This window comes from Dendrobium catenatum, unplaced genomic scaffold, assembly GCF_001605985.2.
Source record: "Dendrobium catenatum unplaced genomic scaffold, ASM160598v2 fragScaff_scaffold_543, whole genome shotgun sequence".
Lineage (NCBI taxonomy): Eukaryota > Viridiplantae > Streptophyta > Magnoliopsida > Asparagales > Orchidaceae > Dendrobium > Dendrobium catenatum.
In genome coordinates, this window is record NW_021319005.1 from 45,095 (window position 1) to 59,236 (window position 14,142).

Sequence of the window (14,142 nt, forward strand, 5' to 3'; positions counted from 1 at the left end):
ATAATATTTAATATATAATTAATTTAACTAATTATATTTAATTATAAATAATTAATAATTAATTAATAAAATATAGTAATCATTCATAATTAAACTAAATTAATTATGATTATTTATTAATTAATTATAATTAAAGTAATTAAATATAAATAATTAATTATATTTAAATATAATTAATGATAATTAACTAATATTAGGATAATTAATTACAATTAAATTAAATTAATTATAATTAATATTATTTTTAATTGATTTATAATTAAATAATAATAAGTAAATAAAAATTCTCCCTCCCCCTCTCTTCTCTGTTCTCTCTACATTTACGGGATATGGCCGAACAAGCACGTGAAAGGTAGAACGTTACCTTCACAGCAAGCGAGCTCTCGGTTGCTCCCGATCAAATTGTTATAACTTCCGATCCAGCGGGCAGAGGGGGATCCTGTCCAGAGAAGTGGAGTCGGGTAGGAGAGGAGGTCTCGGCTTGGTGAGAAGGTGGAGTTCGGCCTGAGGGAATGAGGTAGGGGATTGCTCTCTTCTCTCTCTCTTTCTTCCTCTCTCTCTCTCTCTCTCTCTCTCTCTCTCTCTCAAGATCAGGAAGGAGGAGGCCGGAGCTCGGGCTACAGGCGCTGGAGGTCGGGCAAGGGTCGGGGTTCCCGTCGGGTTGAGCTTCAGTACAGTAGAGCTAGGTCGGAGGAGCTGAGGTATCGGGAGAGCAACAACTAGCGGGATTCTTGCGTATGGGGATGTCGGGAATGGAGGAGGGGAAGAGAGGAGGCTTTGACGGGAGAGCAGAGAGGGGTCGCTCGTGGGAGGGAGAGCGAATGGAAGAAGTGCCAGCCCCGAATGCTCTGTTTGGACTGGTATTTAACGACGCTGAAGAGATGCTATCGAGGCGCTGCAGAATCGCGGGATACCTGGGAAGCGATCGCGAACGGCGCCGAATCGGCGTAAATCTCGACAGAATTCGAGGATCTAACTGGTAAGAGGCTTGTATGCAGGATTTCTACTTTCAGTTTCTTCTCCCTTTTGTTCCTTTGGGTTTGATCCGTAGGTCAACAGTAAGAAAGTGTTTGTTCGACTTTTCAACAATAAAAATACCAACAACAACATGAAGCCTTTATCCCATTACATGGGCGGCTGCATAAATCATTTTTCTCTATTTTGTTTTGTTAAGAGTTAAATTCTCTTTTAAATCTAATAAAGAAAGGTCATTTCTAATATTTTCTAACTAAGTCTTTTTAGGTCTACCTCTACCTTTCTTAATATAAGCCAAATCAAATTCATCTTTTCTCCTAAATGGGTCATCTGAAGGGCACCGTCTTATGTGACCAAATCCTCTAAGGCGACTCTCTCTAATCTTATCTTCCACTGGAGCTACTCCCACCTTTTTAGGTATATGTTTGTTTCATATCCTGTCTCTAAGAGTAAAGCCATTCATCCACCTGAGCATCCTCATCTCTACAACACTTAACTTAATATTATGCTTCTCTTTTAATAGGCAAGATTCTGAACCATAAAGCGTTTTAGGTCTCACCACCATCTTATAGAATTTTTGCTTAAGTTTGAGGGGTTTTTTTATCACATAGCAAGCCATTCCTCCACTTCAACCATCCAACTTGAATTCTACTAAATATTATTATCATCTATTTCACCATCACTCTGAACAATAGACTCAAGATATCTAAAACTTATACTTTTATTAATGACTCGATCGCTCAAATTATTTTTATTAGAAGAGGTTATTCATAAGCCAAGAAATTCCTTCATCCCCTAAGTATTTTCACACCTCTATTAAAATATCATCAGGTCCAACAACTTTTTCACACATCATTTTCTTTAAAGTCTCTTTAACTTTAATTTTACTAATACGTCGATTAAACACAAATATTTATTTTCATTTATGGTGCTAAGGTTATTAAAGTCAATCATATTCTCAAAATCTTCATTGAAAAGCTTAGCAAAATTTCTCATCCACCTTTGTTGAATAACCTCTTCTAATAAAAATAATTTTTTGATAATAATCCTTAATGCACTTCACTTGAACTAAATCCTTATTACTCTTATTTTTTTGTTTGGCTAATTTATAAATGTAACTTTTCTCTTTCTTAGTATCTAATATATTATATAAATCTTTAAAGGTTAAAATATTTGCATCGCATATTATTTTATCGGAGCCCTTGCCTATTTAACACCCCGCATGCGGGTGCAATGACCGTTGCACACTTCTCATTGTATTAAGGCCATACAATGGATCTTTTATAAGAAACTCCCTAACATTAATACAATGTATTAAAGGTATTGTTTGGCTTTTTCAAAAGAAAAAAAAAAAGGTACACGTAGCGGCTTTAAAAAAATTTGCATTCCTCACGATAGCTCTGCAATTATAATTTACTTTTACAAATACTCATCTTTATCAGCACTTGCATGGGTGCTCATTCCCATTATATCACTAGGGAAGGAAACTTCTCTCAAATATGTTTTTTTACATCTGTGTCAAAGCATTTGTCGGTTTGCATTTGCAGGGATCCAAACCAGGAGAGGATCCAGCTTCACAGTCCCTAGATACTACTGATGTGAAGCCTACTGGATCCCCACCAGGCTCTTCAACGGCTGGTGTCTCCGCTGATGAAAACCGAAACTATGTTGTGATTGCTGGGGCTATTGTTGCTATATCTGCACTAGGCTGGTATTTGCTTTCAAAGCCAAAGAAATCTGAAGAAGTCTCTAAGTGAGCTCAGCTAAGCAAAAGACTCATTTCATCTCTTTTTTTTTTTTCTTATTTGCTACTGTTTACTGTGATATTGGGATTACCTCCATCTACTTTGATCTTATGCTACTTTTCATAAATAATGATTTGCACTTGATAGGTTCTTCTGGAGAACATCTTGCAGCGTATATTGATTGTGCACAATTCTTGATTGCTATTACCTAGTGAAAGCTTGTTAGCCACTGGATCAAAAGGAAATTTTTTTGGCATCATCTTGTTCAAGTTGTGCTTGTTATTGCATTTGAATATGGTTATGTTGGATTATTATACTAACCTGTTTAGCCTTGCATTGTGGTTTTCCATGCCTGTTTGCCTCCTTAAGGTTTTATTTGCGGGAATGTTTAAGGGAAAAGAAATTAATAAAAAAATGATATTTGTTCGGATGATATTTTTTCTTATTATTTTTAATTTTTTTTCCCTTAGAAATTGAGAACATATAATATAAATTATGATTGAGAAAATAACTTATAATAATGTAAATAAAAAAATAGAGGTTGTTTTTAATGAAGCTTTTGCGTTGCTTCAAAATTTCATTCTAATGCAGCCTCTCCCCAGTGACGTCAACATTATGAACTATAGTTATTTTATAAAATGTGTTATTTCTGCAGGGCGGCACTGCACCATTGTAGAGATGTTCGACTTGTGAATCAAGTCTAACTCGTGAATTAGTTTGAGATTGGCTTGATAAATGGCTCATGAGTTATATTTTGTGAGCTAACAAGTCAAGTTTAGCCAATCCTGACTCGACTCAGTAGCTCGTGAGCCGGCTCATTAAAAAAAAAATAATTTAAAATATGAATAAAATATATTAGAATTCAGGATTGTAAATAAGAAGTTATTAAAAATATTTTAAAATTGTATCACATTATTATCATATATTTATCGATTCTTTTTATTTTTTAATAATTTTTTTTTTATCCTATCTTTGTATTAATGGTTTAAATTATAATCATTCTCTCTATGTTATAATAAATAAGTTGGTTAGGGAGCCATATGTGTGTTGGCTCGAACTTGTAGAATAATGTTTGAGGTCAAGTTTTAACTCGATTAATTAAGCTCAAGTTAGAACTGACAGCACGGTTTGATTTTTTTTAACATTCCTAAGAGATATTACATAGATTCTAGATGTTGATTTCATGGTCATGAATGAGGAATGATTTTGAATCAGAATATTCTTTTCGATCCATTTTTTGTCAGGATTAGAAGAAAAAACAACTAAATATGAATGACATTGCCTAAAATGAGGAAGACGTTCAAAAAAAAAAAAAAAAATCAGCATTGCGGATCATTTTGTTTTCTCAAAAAATCTAAGCAATATTTTATTTTAAGTATTCTCTTCCGAATTTAACTATTTACAATTTTATTCTGATACAAGTGACTTTACTAATCATTTTGTTTTCTAAAAAAATCTTATCATTATTCAGTTTAAGTATTGGCTTCCGCATTTATCTATTTTACTATTTATTCTTGATATATTATCAAAAAATTATTTTGATAGAACATGAATCTCGAGAGAAAATCAGCTTGGAAATTTTAAATATTAAATTGGAGTTCATTTGAACTCTGATTTTAGCAAACTTATTGTCAAACTGAACGTCTTGAAAGTACGAACCTAATGACATCAAATTCGACTCAATCTTAGCCCAAATGAGTTCAAATCAAAGACCTGAACCATATTTGAAAGTTTCAAACCATAATTTAGATTACCAGACGGTTTCCAAACGTGACATACTTATAGTCGAATCGAGCGGTTCGACGAGATGAATCCAATGAGCCTATGATCGTCAAATTTTAATATCATTAAGACATTCAAATGCCTAATAAATGGTTCACAATCAAGGGATTCAACATCAGCCGTCCATTCAAAGCACACATAATTTACCCTTTGATCATCATCTTATTTAGTGGCAATGCCACTCTTAGAAAACTATAAATAGACCTCTCATTTCTCATGAAAGGGTGGAGGATGAAGAACCCAAGCTAGAAGAGAATGAATAGAAGGAACAACTCTATTGCCACTAGACTTTTCCTCGACCACTGTTGGACTTCAGCTCGTCTACCAACAGTCGCTGGACATTCGCACGGCTACCTGTCACACCCCAATTCGACCTACCCCTTAACGGTCAATGTGGAGTATAATAGAGAAGGAAAATCTAAACTTGTTCCTTCATACTAACACCCATTTTGAGCTATCACTTTCAGAATGAAGTGAGTAAAAGAAATCTATTTAGACTCCCCTAATTTTCCAACCTATATAATTCCATTATTAATAATGGGAGGCATATAATGTCCCTTAATCAAATATAATTGAAGTAAATACAAAGCTCTATTAAAACTTTTAAAATTCATTCATATACCCAAAAGTTTGTACATCTAGGATTCAGATCTCAACTTAGATCTCTTTGCACATCCAAAATGTATTTACACCAAAAGAATGGTCACCTATTTTTATTGTCCCAAGAGCTCCTTCCCCTTTCTTGTAGTACAACTGCTGCTAATGAGCTAGGCTCAATAAAATACACGAGCAATTTATAAGAAATAATAATAAACAAATAAGAAATGCTTAACAATGCTAACATAGTTAAAACACATTAAAATGTCATATTGAGCCTAGAAGTGCTTAGCTTAACAGTATTATTCATCTTACCAAAATTGTTTAACATTCTTAAATAAGTCTTATAATGGCTATAAGCTTTTGCACCATTTTAGCATTTCAATTATAGGTTGGGTCTAATTTCCTAACTTTTTAGAATGGAAGCTGTACTCTCATTCAGGGTTGAGTCAATTTTCGTAACTTCTAGAATTGAGAGTGTAGGCTTACCTCATCAGGTCTTTTGACTTTACTTGTGCAGCCTATCCCCCATATATAACTTGTTTCACTTTTCATATAGTCATCCTTTTTAGCCCTATTGTAATATGATTTTGATGACATAGTCGCGCTTTAGTTGCTCTTCAGCTGCCCTTTATCTGTCCTTTAACTGCCCTTTAGTTGCCCTTTAGGTGCCATTTAGGTGCGCTTTAGCTGCCCTTTAGCTTCCCTTTAGATGCCCTTTAGCTGCCATTTAGCTGCCCTTTAATTACCCTTTAATTGCCATTTAGTTTCCCTTTTGCTATCCTTTAGCTGCCCTTTAGTTACCCTTTAGTTGCCCTTTTGCTATCCTTTAGCTGCCCTTTAGTTACCCTTTAGATGCCCTTTAGTTTCGCTTTAGCTGCCCTAGTTCCCTTTAGTTGTGCTTTAGCTACCCTTTAGTTGCGCTTTAGCTACCCTTTTTTTATTCATTTGTTTATGAATATTTACCCTTTTAGGCTTACAAAATCATTAACATTGATAAAGATTACTCTCTATGTAAACAATTTTATAAATATTCTACCATGTTCATACAAAATAATTAAAATAAATTGAAATATATGTGATCATAAGCATAATCAAGATGAAGTGCAATAATAAAATATTTACTAATTCTTATAATCTTGGTTGGGTATCTCACCTCGCTAGGAATTTGTTCTCCTAGACTTTGTCTTTCTTTTCTATTGTAAACAATCTCAATTAAGTTCCTCTTCATTCAATAATAATATTTTTCTTTCTTTTCCTATATCCAGCAATCTAACATAATGAACTCAGCTACCACCAACTGATTTTAGTAAACATTATTACATTCCATCCTTTTTAATCATAGATTTCAGCAAAAGTTCATTTTAGTAACTATAAATTATTTTACCTGGACTTTATCCTCCCAACTGAGCCTTCATGAATCCTCTAGCACCCACTCACAATAGCTTAACAAACTCTAGATAAACTTATATATGGTAAAAAATTGGGAATGAGAAGTGAACTAAAACCTTTTTTATAGTTCAGTGCTCTTTCCACTTAGTCCACCGAACTCACCCTTAGCCGTCAGATTACAGCATGCCAAAATCAATCCCTTGCATGCTCAGATTAGTGGAATAGCCATAGTATAATATATATTAAATAAACTGCATGCTACAATATTATCCACTATCGAATTAATTATTAATTAACTAAGTTGATTAATCTATTAAATAAATTTATATATATATAAAAATTTATAATAAAATAAGTTAATGTTTAGATGAAGTTAATACTTACATTATTTTGATCATTTTGAGGGCATTACAATCATCCCTCCTTTTTGAAATTTATCCTCAAAATTATTTTAGCGATCATCAAACAAATAAGGGAATCTCAATTTAATGTCTTCCTCTCTTTCCTAGGTTGCTTCTTTTTTTGGCATGCATTTTCATTTCACTTTAACATATGAAATCTATCGATTTATGAGTTGTTTAGTATCAAAATCTAGTATTGCTTCTGGTTCTTCAGTATAAGTCAAATTTTTTTATAAATCAATTTCATCATGTGAAATTCTCCGATGGACATCTATAACCCATTTTCTTAGCAATAACACGTGAAAAACATTATGAATATATGACATGTCTGTTGGAAGAGCAAGTCTATAAGAAACTTTTCCAATTCTTTCAATAATTTCAAAAGGTCCTATATATCTAGGATTCAATTTGCCTCCCTGACCAAATCTAGTTGTAAATTTCACAGGCTTAACCTTCAAGAATACAAAATCACCCACTTCAAACTTTACTGCTCTATGCTTGGGGTCGTAATAGTTTTGCTGATGATCGTGGGCAATTTTTAATATATCTCTGATTAATCTAATTTTCTTTGTTGCTTCATCAACTAACTCTAGACCCATTAATTGTCTTTCTCCTACCTCAACCCAAGGTAAGGGAGTTCAGCATTTTCTAACATAAAGTGCTTCATATGGCGCCATTTGTATACTAGATTGATAGCTTTTATTATAGGCAAATTCTATTAATGGTATGTAATCTTCCCAACTACCTTTGAAATCCAAAACACATAATCTCAATAAGTCATCCAGTACTTGAATGGTTCTTTCTGATTGACCATCAGTATAAGGGTGAAAGACTGTACTGAAATGCAGATTTATACCAAAGTTTTCTTGATTGTTTTTTCCATAGTCTAGAAGTAAATCAACCATCTTTATCTGAGATAATAACTTTTGGAATACCATGTAATCTAACAATGTCTTTTACATACAAGCGTGCCAATTTGTCTATTGAATCAATATACTTAATAGGCAAAAAGTGAGCTAATTTTGTTAGTCTATCAATAATCACCCAAATGCTATCATGTCCCCATTTGGATCTTGGAAATCCCATAACAAAATCCATTGCAATGTCTTCCCACTTTCACACAGGGATAAGTAATGATTGCAGTAAGCCATTGGGTTACTAGTGTTTCGTTTTCACCATTTGACATGCTTCACACTTAGCTACATATTCTATAATGTCTTTCTTCATACATGGCTACTAGAATATTAATTTTAAGTCTTTATATATCTTGGTACTGCCTGGATGAATTGTATAACCTGAATGATGGGCTTCTTTCAAAATTTCCTTTCTTAAATCTAGATCATTCGGTATCCACAACTAGAATTTGTGCTTAATGATTCCCTCAAGATCAACATAAAGATCAGGTCTTTTCCCTGACTGGGCATGCTCTATCAATTTTGAAAATTCACTACTATACTTTTGAGCTTCTTTGATACGATCTGTTAAAATGGGCTTTACTATCATTTGATGCAAATATTCAGTATTTTTAAAATCTCTAATATCCAATTATAAATTTTTCATTTCCTTAATCAGTTGAACCTCTTGAGTAATCACCCAATTCATCATTCCTGTAGACTTATGACTCAAAGCATCGACTACAATATTAGCTTTTCCCAGATAATATTGAATATTTAAATTTAACCATCTCCTCTGTCTTAAATTGAGTTATTTCCATGAAAATATATATTTTAAGATCTGATGATCAGTGAAAATTTCACATCTTATCCCGTACACGTAATGCCTCTAAATCTTCAAAGAAAATACTACTATGGCCAGCTCTAAATCATGAGTAGGATAATTTCTTTCATGAGGCTTTAACTGTCTTGATGCATATGTAATCACTTTTCTATTCTGCATCAGAACACATCCTAAATCTTTCAAAGATGCATCATTATAAATCTAAAATCCTTTTATTCCTGAGGAAAGTGCTAATACTGGTGCTGTAGTTAGATGCTTCTTCAATACCTGAAAGCTCTTCTCACATTCAGCAGTCCACTCAAACTTAACCTTCTTTCTCATCAATTTAGACAAAGACATAGCAATTTGTGAAAATCCTTTAATAAATCTTTTGTAATATCCTGTTATTCCAAGAAAACTATGAACCTCTGTAACATTCTTTGGTGTATGCCATTTCACAATTATTTTCACTTTCCGTGGACTTACTAAAATTCCTTCCCCATTGATAATATATCCTAAGAAGGAAATACTTCTTAACCAAAATTCATATTTTGAGTATTTTGCATATAACTGATTTTTTCTCAATGTCTTCAAAACTATTTTTAATTGTTTAGCATGCTCCTCATCAGTATTTGAGTATACCAGGATGTCATCAATGAAAATAATCACAAATTTATCTAGAAAGTCTTTAAAAATTTGATTCATCATATCCATAAAGATAGCAAGAGCATTTGTTAACTCAAACGACATGACTATAAACTCAAAATGACCATATCTAGTCCCAAAAGCTATCTTGCTGACATCTACTTCTTTAACTTTCACTTGATGATAACCTGATCTTAAATCAATTCTCAAAAATATTATAGCACATGATAGTTGATCAAATAAGTCATCTATTTGTCGTAATGGGAATTTGTTCTTGATAGTTACTTTGTTCATCTCTCTATAGTCAATACACATTCTCATGGATCCATCCTTCTTAATAAAAAGTATAGGTGCACTCCAAGGAGAATGACTAGCTCTGATAAATCCCTTATCCATTAATTCCTATAACTGAGTATTTAACTCATGCAATTTTTTAGGGGCCATCCTATAAGGAGATTTGTAAATTGCTGATGTTCTTGGTTGCAATTCTATTCCAAATTCTACTTCTCTTTCAGGTGGTAATCCTGGTAATTCTTTAAGAAATAAAATTCAGAGACAATTAGAACAAGCTGCAATGCCTGGACATCTTTATTTAAGACCTCCATTTTAGCTAAGAATACTAGCTCACCCCTCCTTAAGTATTTACCCATCTTTACTGCACTAACAAGAGAGGATGTTGCATTCTTCTCATAGGGAAAATAGAAAATCTTCTCATTTTATAAATTAAATTTTATTCTCTTCTTCCAACATTAAATTATAGCAAAATGTTTAACTAACCAATCCATCCCAAAGGTGATGTCAAACATTTTAATAAGCACTATAATCAGTTCTATTCAAAATTTGTGACCCTTAATATTCAAATTTATAAGGCACATCCTATTGGTAGACAAACTATCCCCCGTTGGCATCATAATACATAAGGTAGGTGTAAAATATATAATCTCAACAGATAAATCAAAACATAATTCTTCAAAAGTAAATGAATGGGATGCACTAGAATAAAAAAGAACTCTGCCAAACTTGTTAGAAATCAAAAGTATACTTGTAACCACTTCCTCTGAATTCTTAGCCTCCTGGGTGTAATAGTAAACACTTTAGCTTTCACAGGTTGATTGTCTTTAAGATCTAAGGCTTCTCCTTTTAACTGAACAGGTGGTTTTCCTTGCACTATTGGCCTTCCTTGGAACTGAGTTTTTCCTATTTGATTGCCTCCTTCCAGATATCTTCTATGTGGTACCTATTCTTGATATCCTTATGGCCTGATATTGGTTCTTTTCTCTTGAGGGCAATCCATCTTGCAATGACCCATCTCACCACATTGAAAACATCTTCTAGATCCCACCAAACACTGACCAAAATGCCTCTTTCCACATTATTCATACAAGGGTTTCTCATGCTGACTTTACTTCTGCTTATCATTAAACTTTAGCTTCTTATTTCTGAATTGATCATCCTTTTCAAACATCTTCCTTTTTCTTGGGTATAATTATTCCCAATTATATTTGTAGAAATTCAGTTCATTTTTAATCCTTTTGGCTCTCTCCACTAAGATCAAAAATTTACTAATATCAAAAGGTGCCAATGCTAGTCGTAGTTGATCTCTGAGTCCTCTCAAAAATCTGTGGCACTTCTCCTCCTAGGTGCTGACATAATGAGGTGTGTAGTGAGATAAAGAAGTGAACTCAGCTTTGTATTGCATAACTATTTTGGAGCCTTGAGTCAGATTGAAGGATTTATCTTGCAGAGCTAATCTAGCTGAAGGAGGAATAAACAAATATCTGAAGACTTTCACAAAATCATCCCACTGTATGTTAGTAATAGGCATATGTCCAAATTTTTCTTTATGTTGTGCTTGCCACCATCCTTCTACTTCTCCTTCTAACATAAATGTAGCAAATGGAACTTTTCTACTTTCGGGACAGATCATACCATCTAAAATCTTTCTAATCTTTAACAACCATTCTTCAGCCATGGTTGGGTCACTTGCACCCTTAAATGCTGGTGGTTTAAAAGCTTGAAATAATTTTAAATGTCGATCCACTTCACTATCATTTTTAGATCTGGATCCACCGCTAGTGGAAGATTTCTCCATTGATGCCATTTTATTTACCACTTGTGATATCAATTGCATAATATCTTGAAGTTCTTTAGATTTTTTTGTTTCCTTCATTCATTCTTGTTTCTATATCTGGCCGGGATTATTGACCAGTCATACATTCTAGCATCTCTTCAGACATAACTATCTATATACATATAGATAATTCATACAATACATATACTCATTATAATAAACATAATCATTCAAAGCATTAAATAAGAAAGTACGCTATTATACTAAAATGAATGAACAATTCCAATAAAACTTGATTCAACCTATAGCTCTGCAGATATCATATTCATTATATGTCATCCTACTTCTTCTAAATCCAATTATGCTTCCATTTTATCTTGATTTCGGTTTGATACCAATTTCTGCCACACCCCAATTTGACCTACCCCTTAACGGTCAATCTGGAGTATAATAGAGAAGGAAAATCTAAACTGATTCCTTCTTACTAACACCCATTTCGAGCTATCACTTTAAGAATGAAGTGAGTAAAAAAAATCTATTTAGACTCCCCTAATTTGCCATCATATCTAATTCCATTATTAATAATGGGAAGCATATAATATCCGTTAATGAACATAAAATATAATTAAAGTAAATACAAAGCTCTATTAAAACTTTGAAAATTAATTCATATACCCAAAAGTATATACATCTAGCATTCAGATATCATCTTAGATCTCTTTGGACACCCAAAATATATTTACACCAAAAGAGCGGCCACCTCTTTTAATTATCCCAAGGGCTCCTTCCCATTTCCTGTAGTACAATAATTACTAATGATCTAGGCTCAATGAAATATACAAGCAATTTATAAGAAATAATGATAAATAAATAAGAAATGTATAACAATGCTAACATAATTAAAACACATATTGAAAGGTCATATTAAGACTAGAAGTGCTTAGCTTAGTAGTATTATTCATCTTACCAAAACTGTTTAACATTTTTAAATAAGTTATATAATGACTATAAGCTTTTGCACATTTTTAGCATTCCAACTCAAGGTTTGGTCTAACTTCCCAACTTTTTAGAATGGAAGTTGTTCTCTCATTCAGGGTTGAGTCAAATTTCTCAACTTCTAGAATTCAAAATGTAGGCTTACCTCATCAGGTCTTTCCCTTTTACTTGTGCGACCTATCCCCCATATATAACTTTTTCACTTTTCATATAGTCATCCTTTTTAGCCCTAATGACATATGCTTTTGTTGACATAGTTGCGCTTTAGCTGCTCTTCAACTGCCTTTTAGCTGTTCTTTAACTGCCCTTTAGTTGCCCTTTAGGTGCTCTGTAGCTGCCCTTTAGGTGTGCTTTAGCTACCCTTTAGGTGCCCTTTAACTACCCTTTAGCTGCACTTTAGTTACCCTTTAGTTGCCCTTTAGTTTCCCTTTTGCTATCATTTAGTGGCCCTATAGTTGCCCTTTAGTTGCCCTTTAGTTGCGCTTTAGCTGCCCTTTAGTTGCCCTTTAGTTGCGCTTTAGCTTTCCTTTAGTTACGCTTTAGTTTCCCTTTTTCTTATTCATTTTTTTTATGAATATTTACCCTTTTAGGCTTACAAAATCATTAACATTGAAAAATATTACTCTTTACATAAACAATTTCATACATATTCGACCATGTTTATATGAAATAATTAAAATAAACTGAAATACATGTGATCATAAGCATAATCAAGATGAAGTGCAATAATAAAATATTTACTAATTCTTATAATCTTGGTTTAGTATCGTACCTTGCTAGGAATTTATTCTCCTAGACTTTGTGTTCCTTTCCTCTTGTAAATAATCTCAATTAAGTTTCTCTTCATTCAATAATAATCCTTTTGTTTCTTTTCCTATATCCAGTAATATACCACAATGAACTTAGCAACCACCAACTGATTTAAGTAAACATTATTACATTTCACCCTTTTTAAGCACAAATTTCAGCAAAGTTTATTTTAGTATCTATAGATTGTTTTACTTGAACTTTATCCTCCTAACTAAGCCTTCACGAATCCTCTAGCACCCGCTCACAACAGCTTAACAAACTCTAGATAAACTTATATGTGATAAAAAATTTGGGAATGAGAAGTGAACTAAAACCTATTTTATATCTCAGTGCTCTTTCCATTTAGTCCACCAAACTCATCCTTAGCCGTCAGATTGCAGCATGCCAAAATCAATTCCTTGCATGCTAAGATTAGTGGAATAGCTACAGTAGAATATATATTAATTAAATGGCATGCTACAATATTATCCACTATCTAATTAATTGTTAATTAACTAAGATGATTAATCTATTAAATAAACTTATGTCTATATAAACTTATAAAAAAATAAGTTAATATTTAGAGGAAGTTAATACTTAAATTATTTTTGATCATTTTGAGGGCATTACACTACCGATGGACGTCGGATTTCTACACTATTGAGATTGTTGAACTTAGGTTTTTTATTGTTGAGATGATTGCAACATGTGTATTTTTTATGATTTTAAATATTATTATTTTAATTACTGTTTCTTCTAACATATTAAATATATTGCTTTTGTTGTTTGTGTGTACTAACTTTTAAGAAAAATCATACTCCAGATTACTTAAGACTTCAAATCAGATTAGATTATGGTTCATTGTAAATGGAGTCTATATTTTTTATTTTTATTGAGTCTGAGAGAGTGTGATTTAATTGAGTAACCATACAATGTACACACTGGGGGAGTGTTAAAATTTAAAATTTTTTAAACTAATTGTACTATATGATTTCATTTTATAAAGGATGATTTATTCAATTATTTCCACCTA

General features: G+C 32.7%; 1 protein-coding gene across 1 annotated transcript; it reads left to right on the forward strand.

Annotated features, from left to right (window-relative positions):
• Positions 1-2,520: 2,520 nt before the first annotated feature.
• On the forward strand, positions 2,521-3,069 carry LOC110113675 (uncharacterized protein At2g27730, mitochondrial; the record flags this gene model as incomplete). The annotated part of the gene is given in 1 exon segment (XM_020846346.2): positions 2,521-3,069. A coding segment is annotated over 1 exon segment (212 nt), but the record flags the coding sequence as incomplete, so codon positions are not given.
• Between the last annotated feature and the right edge of the window lie 11,073 nt (positions 3,070-14,142).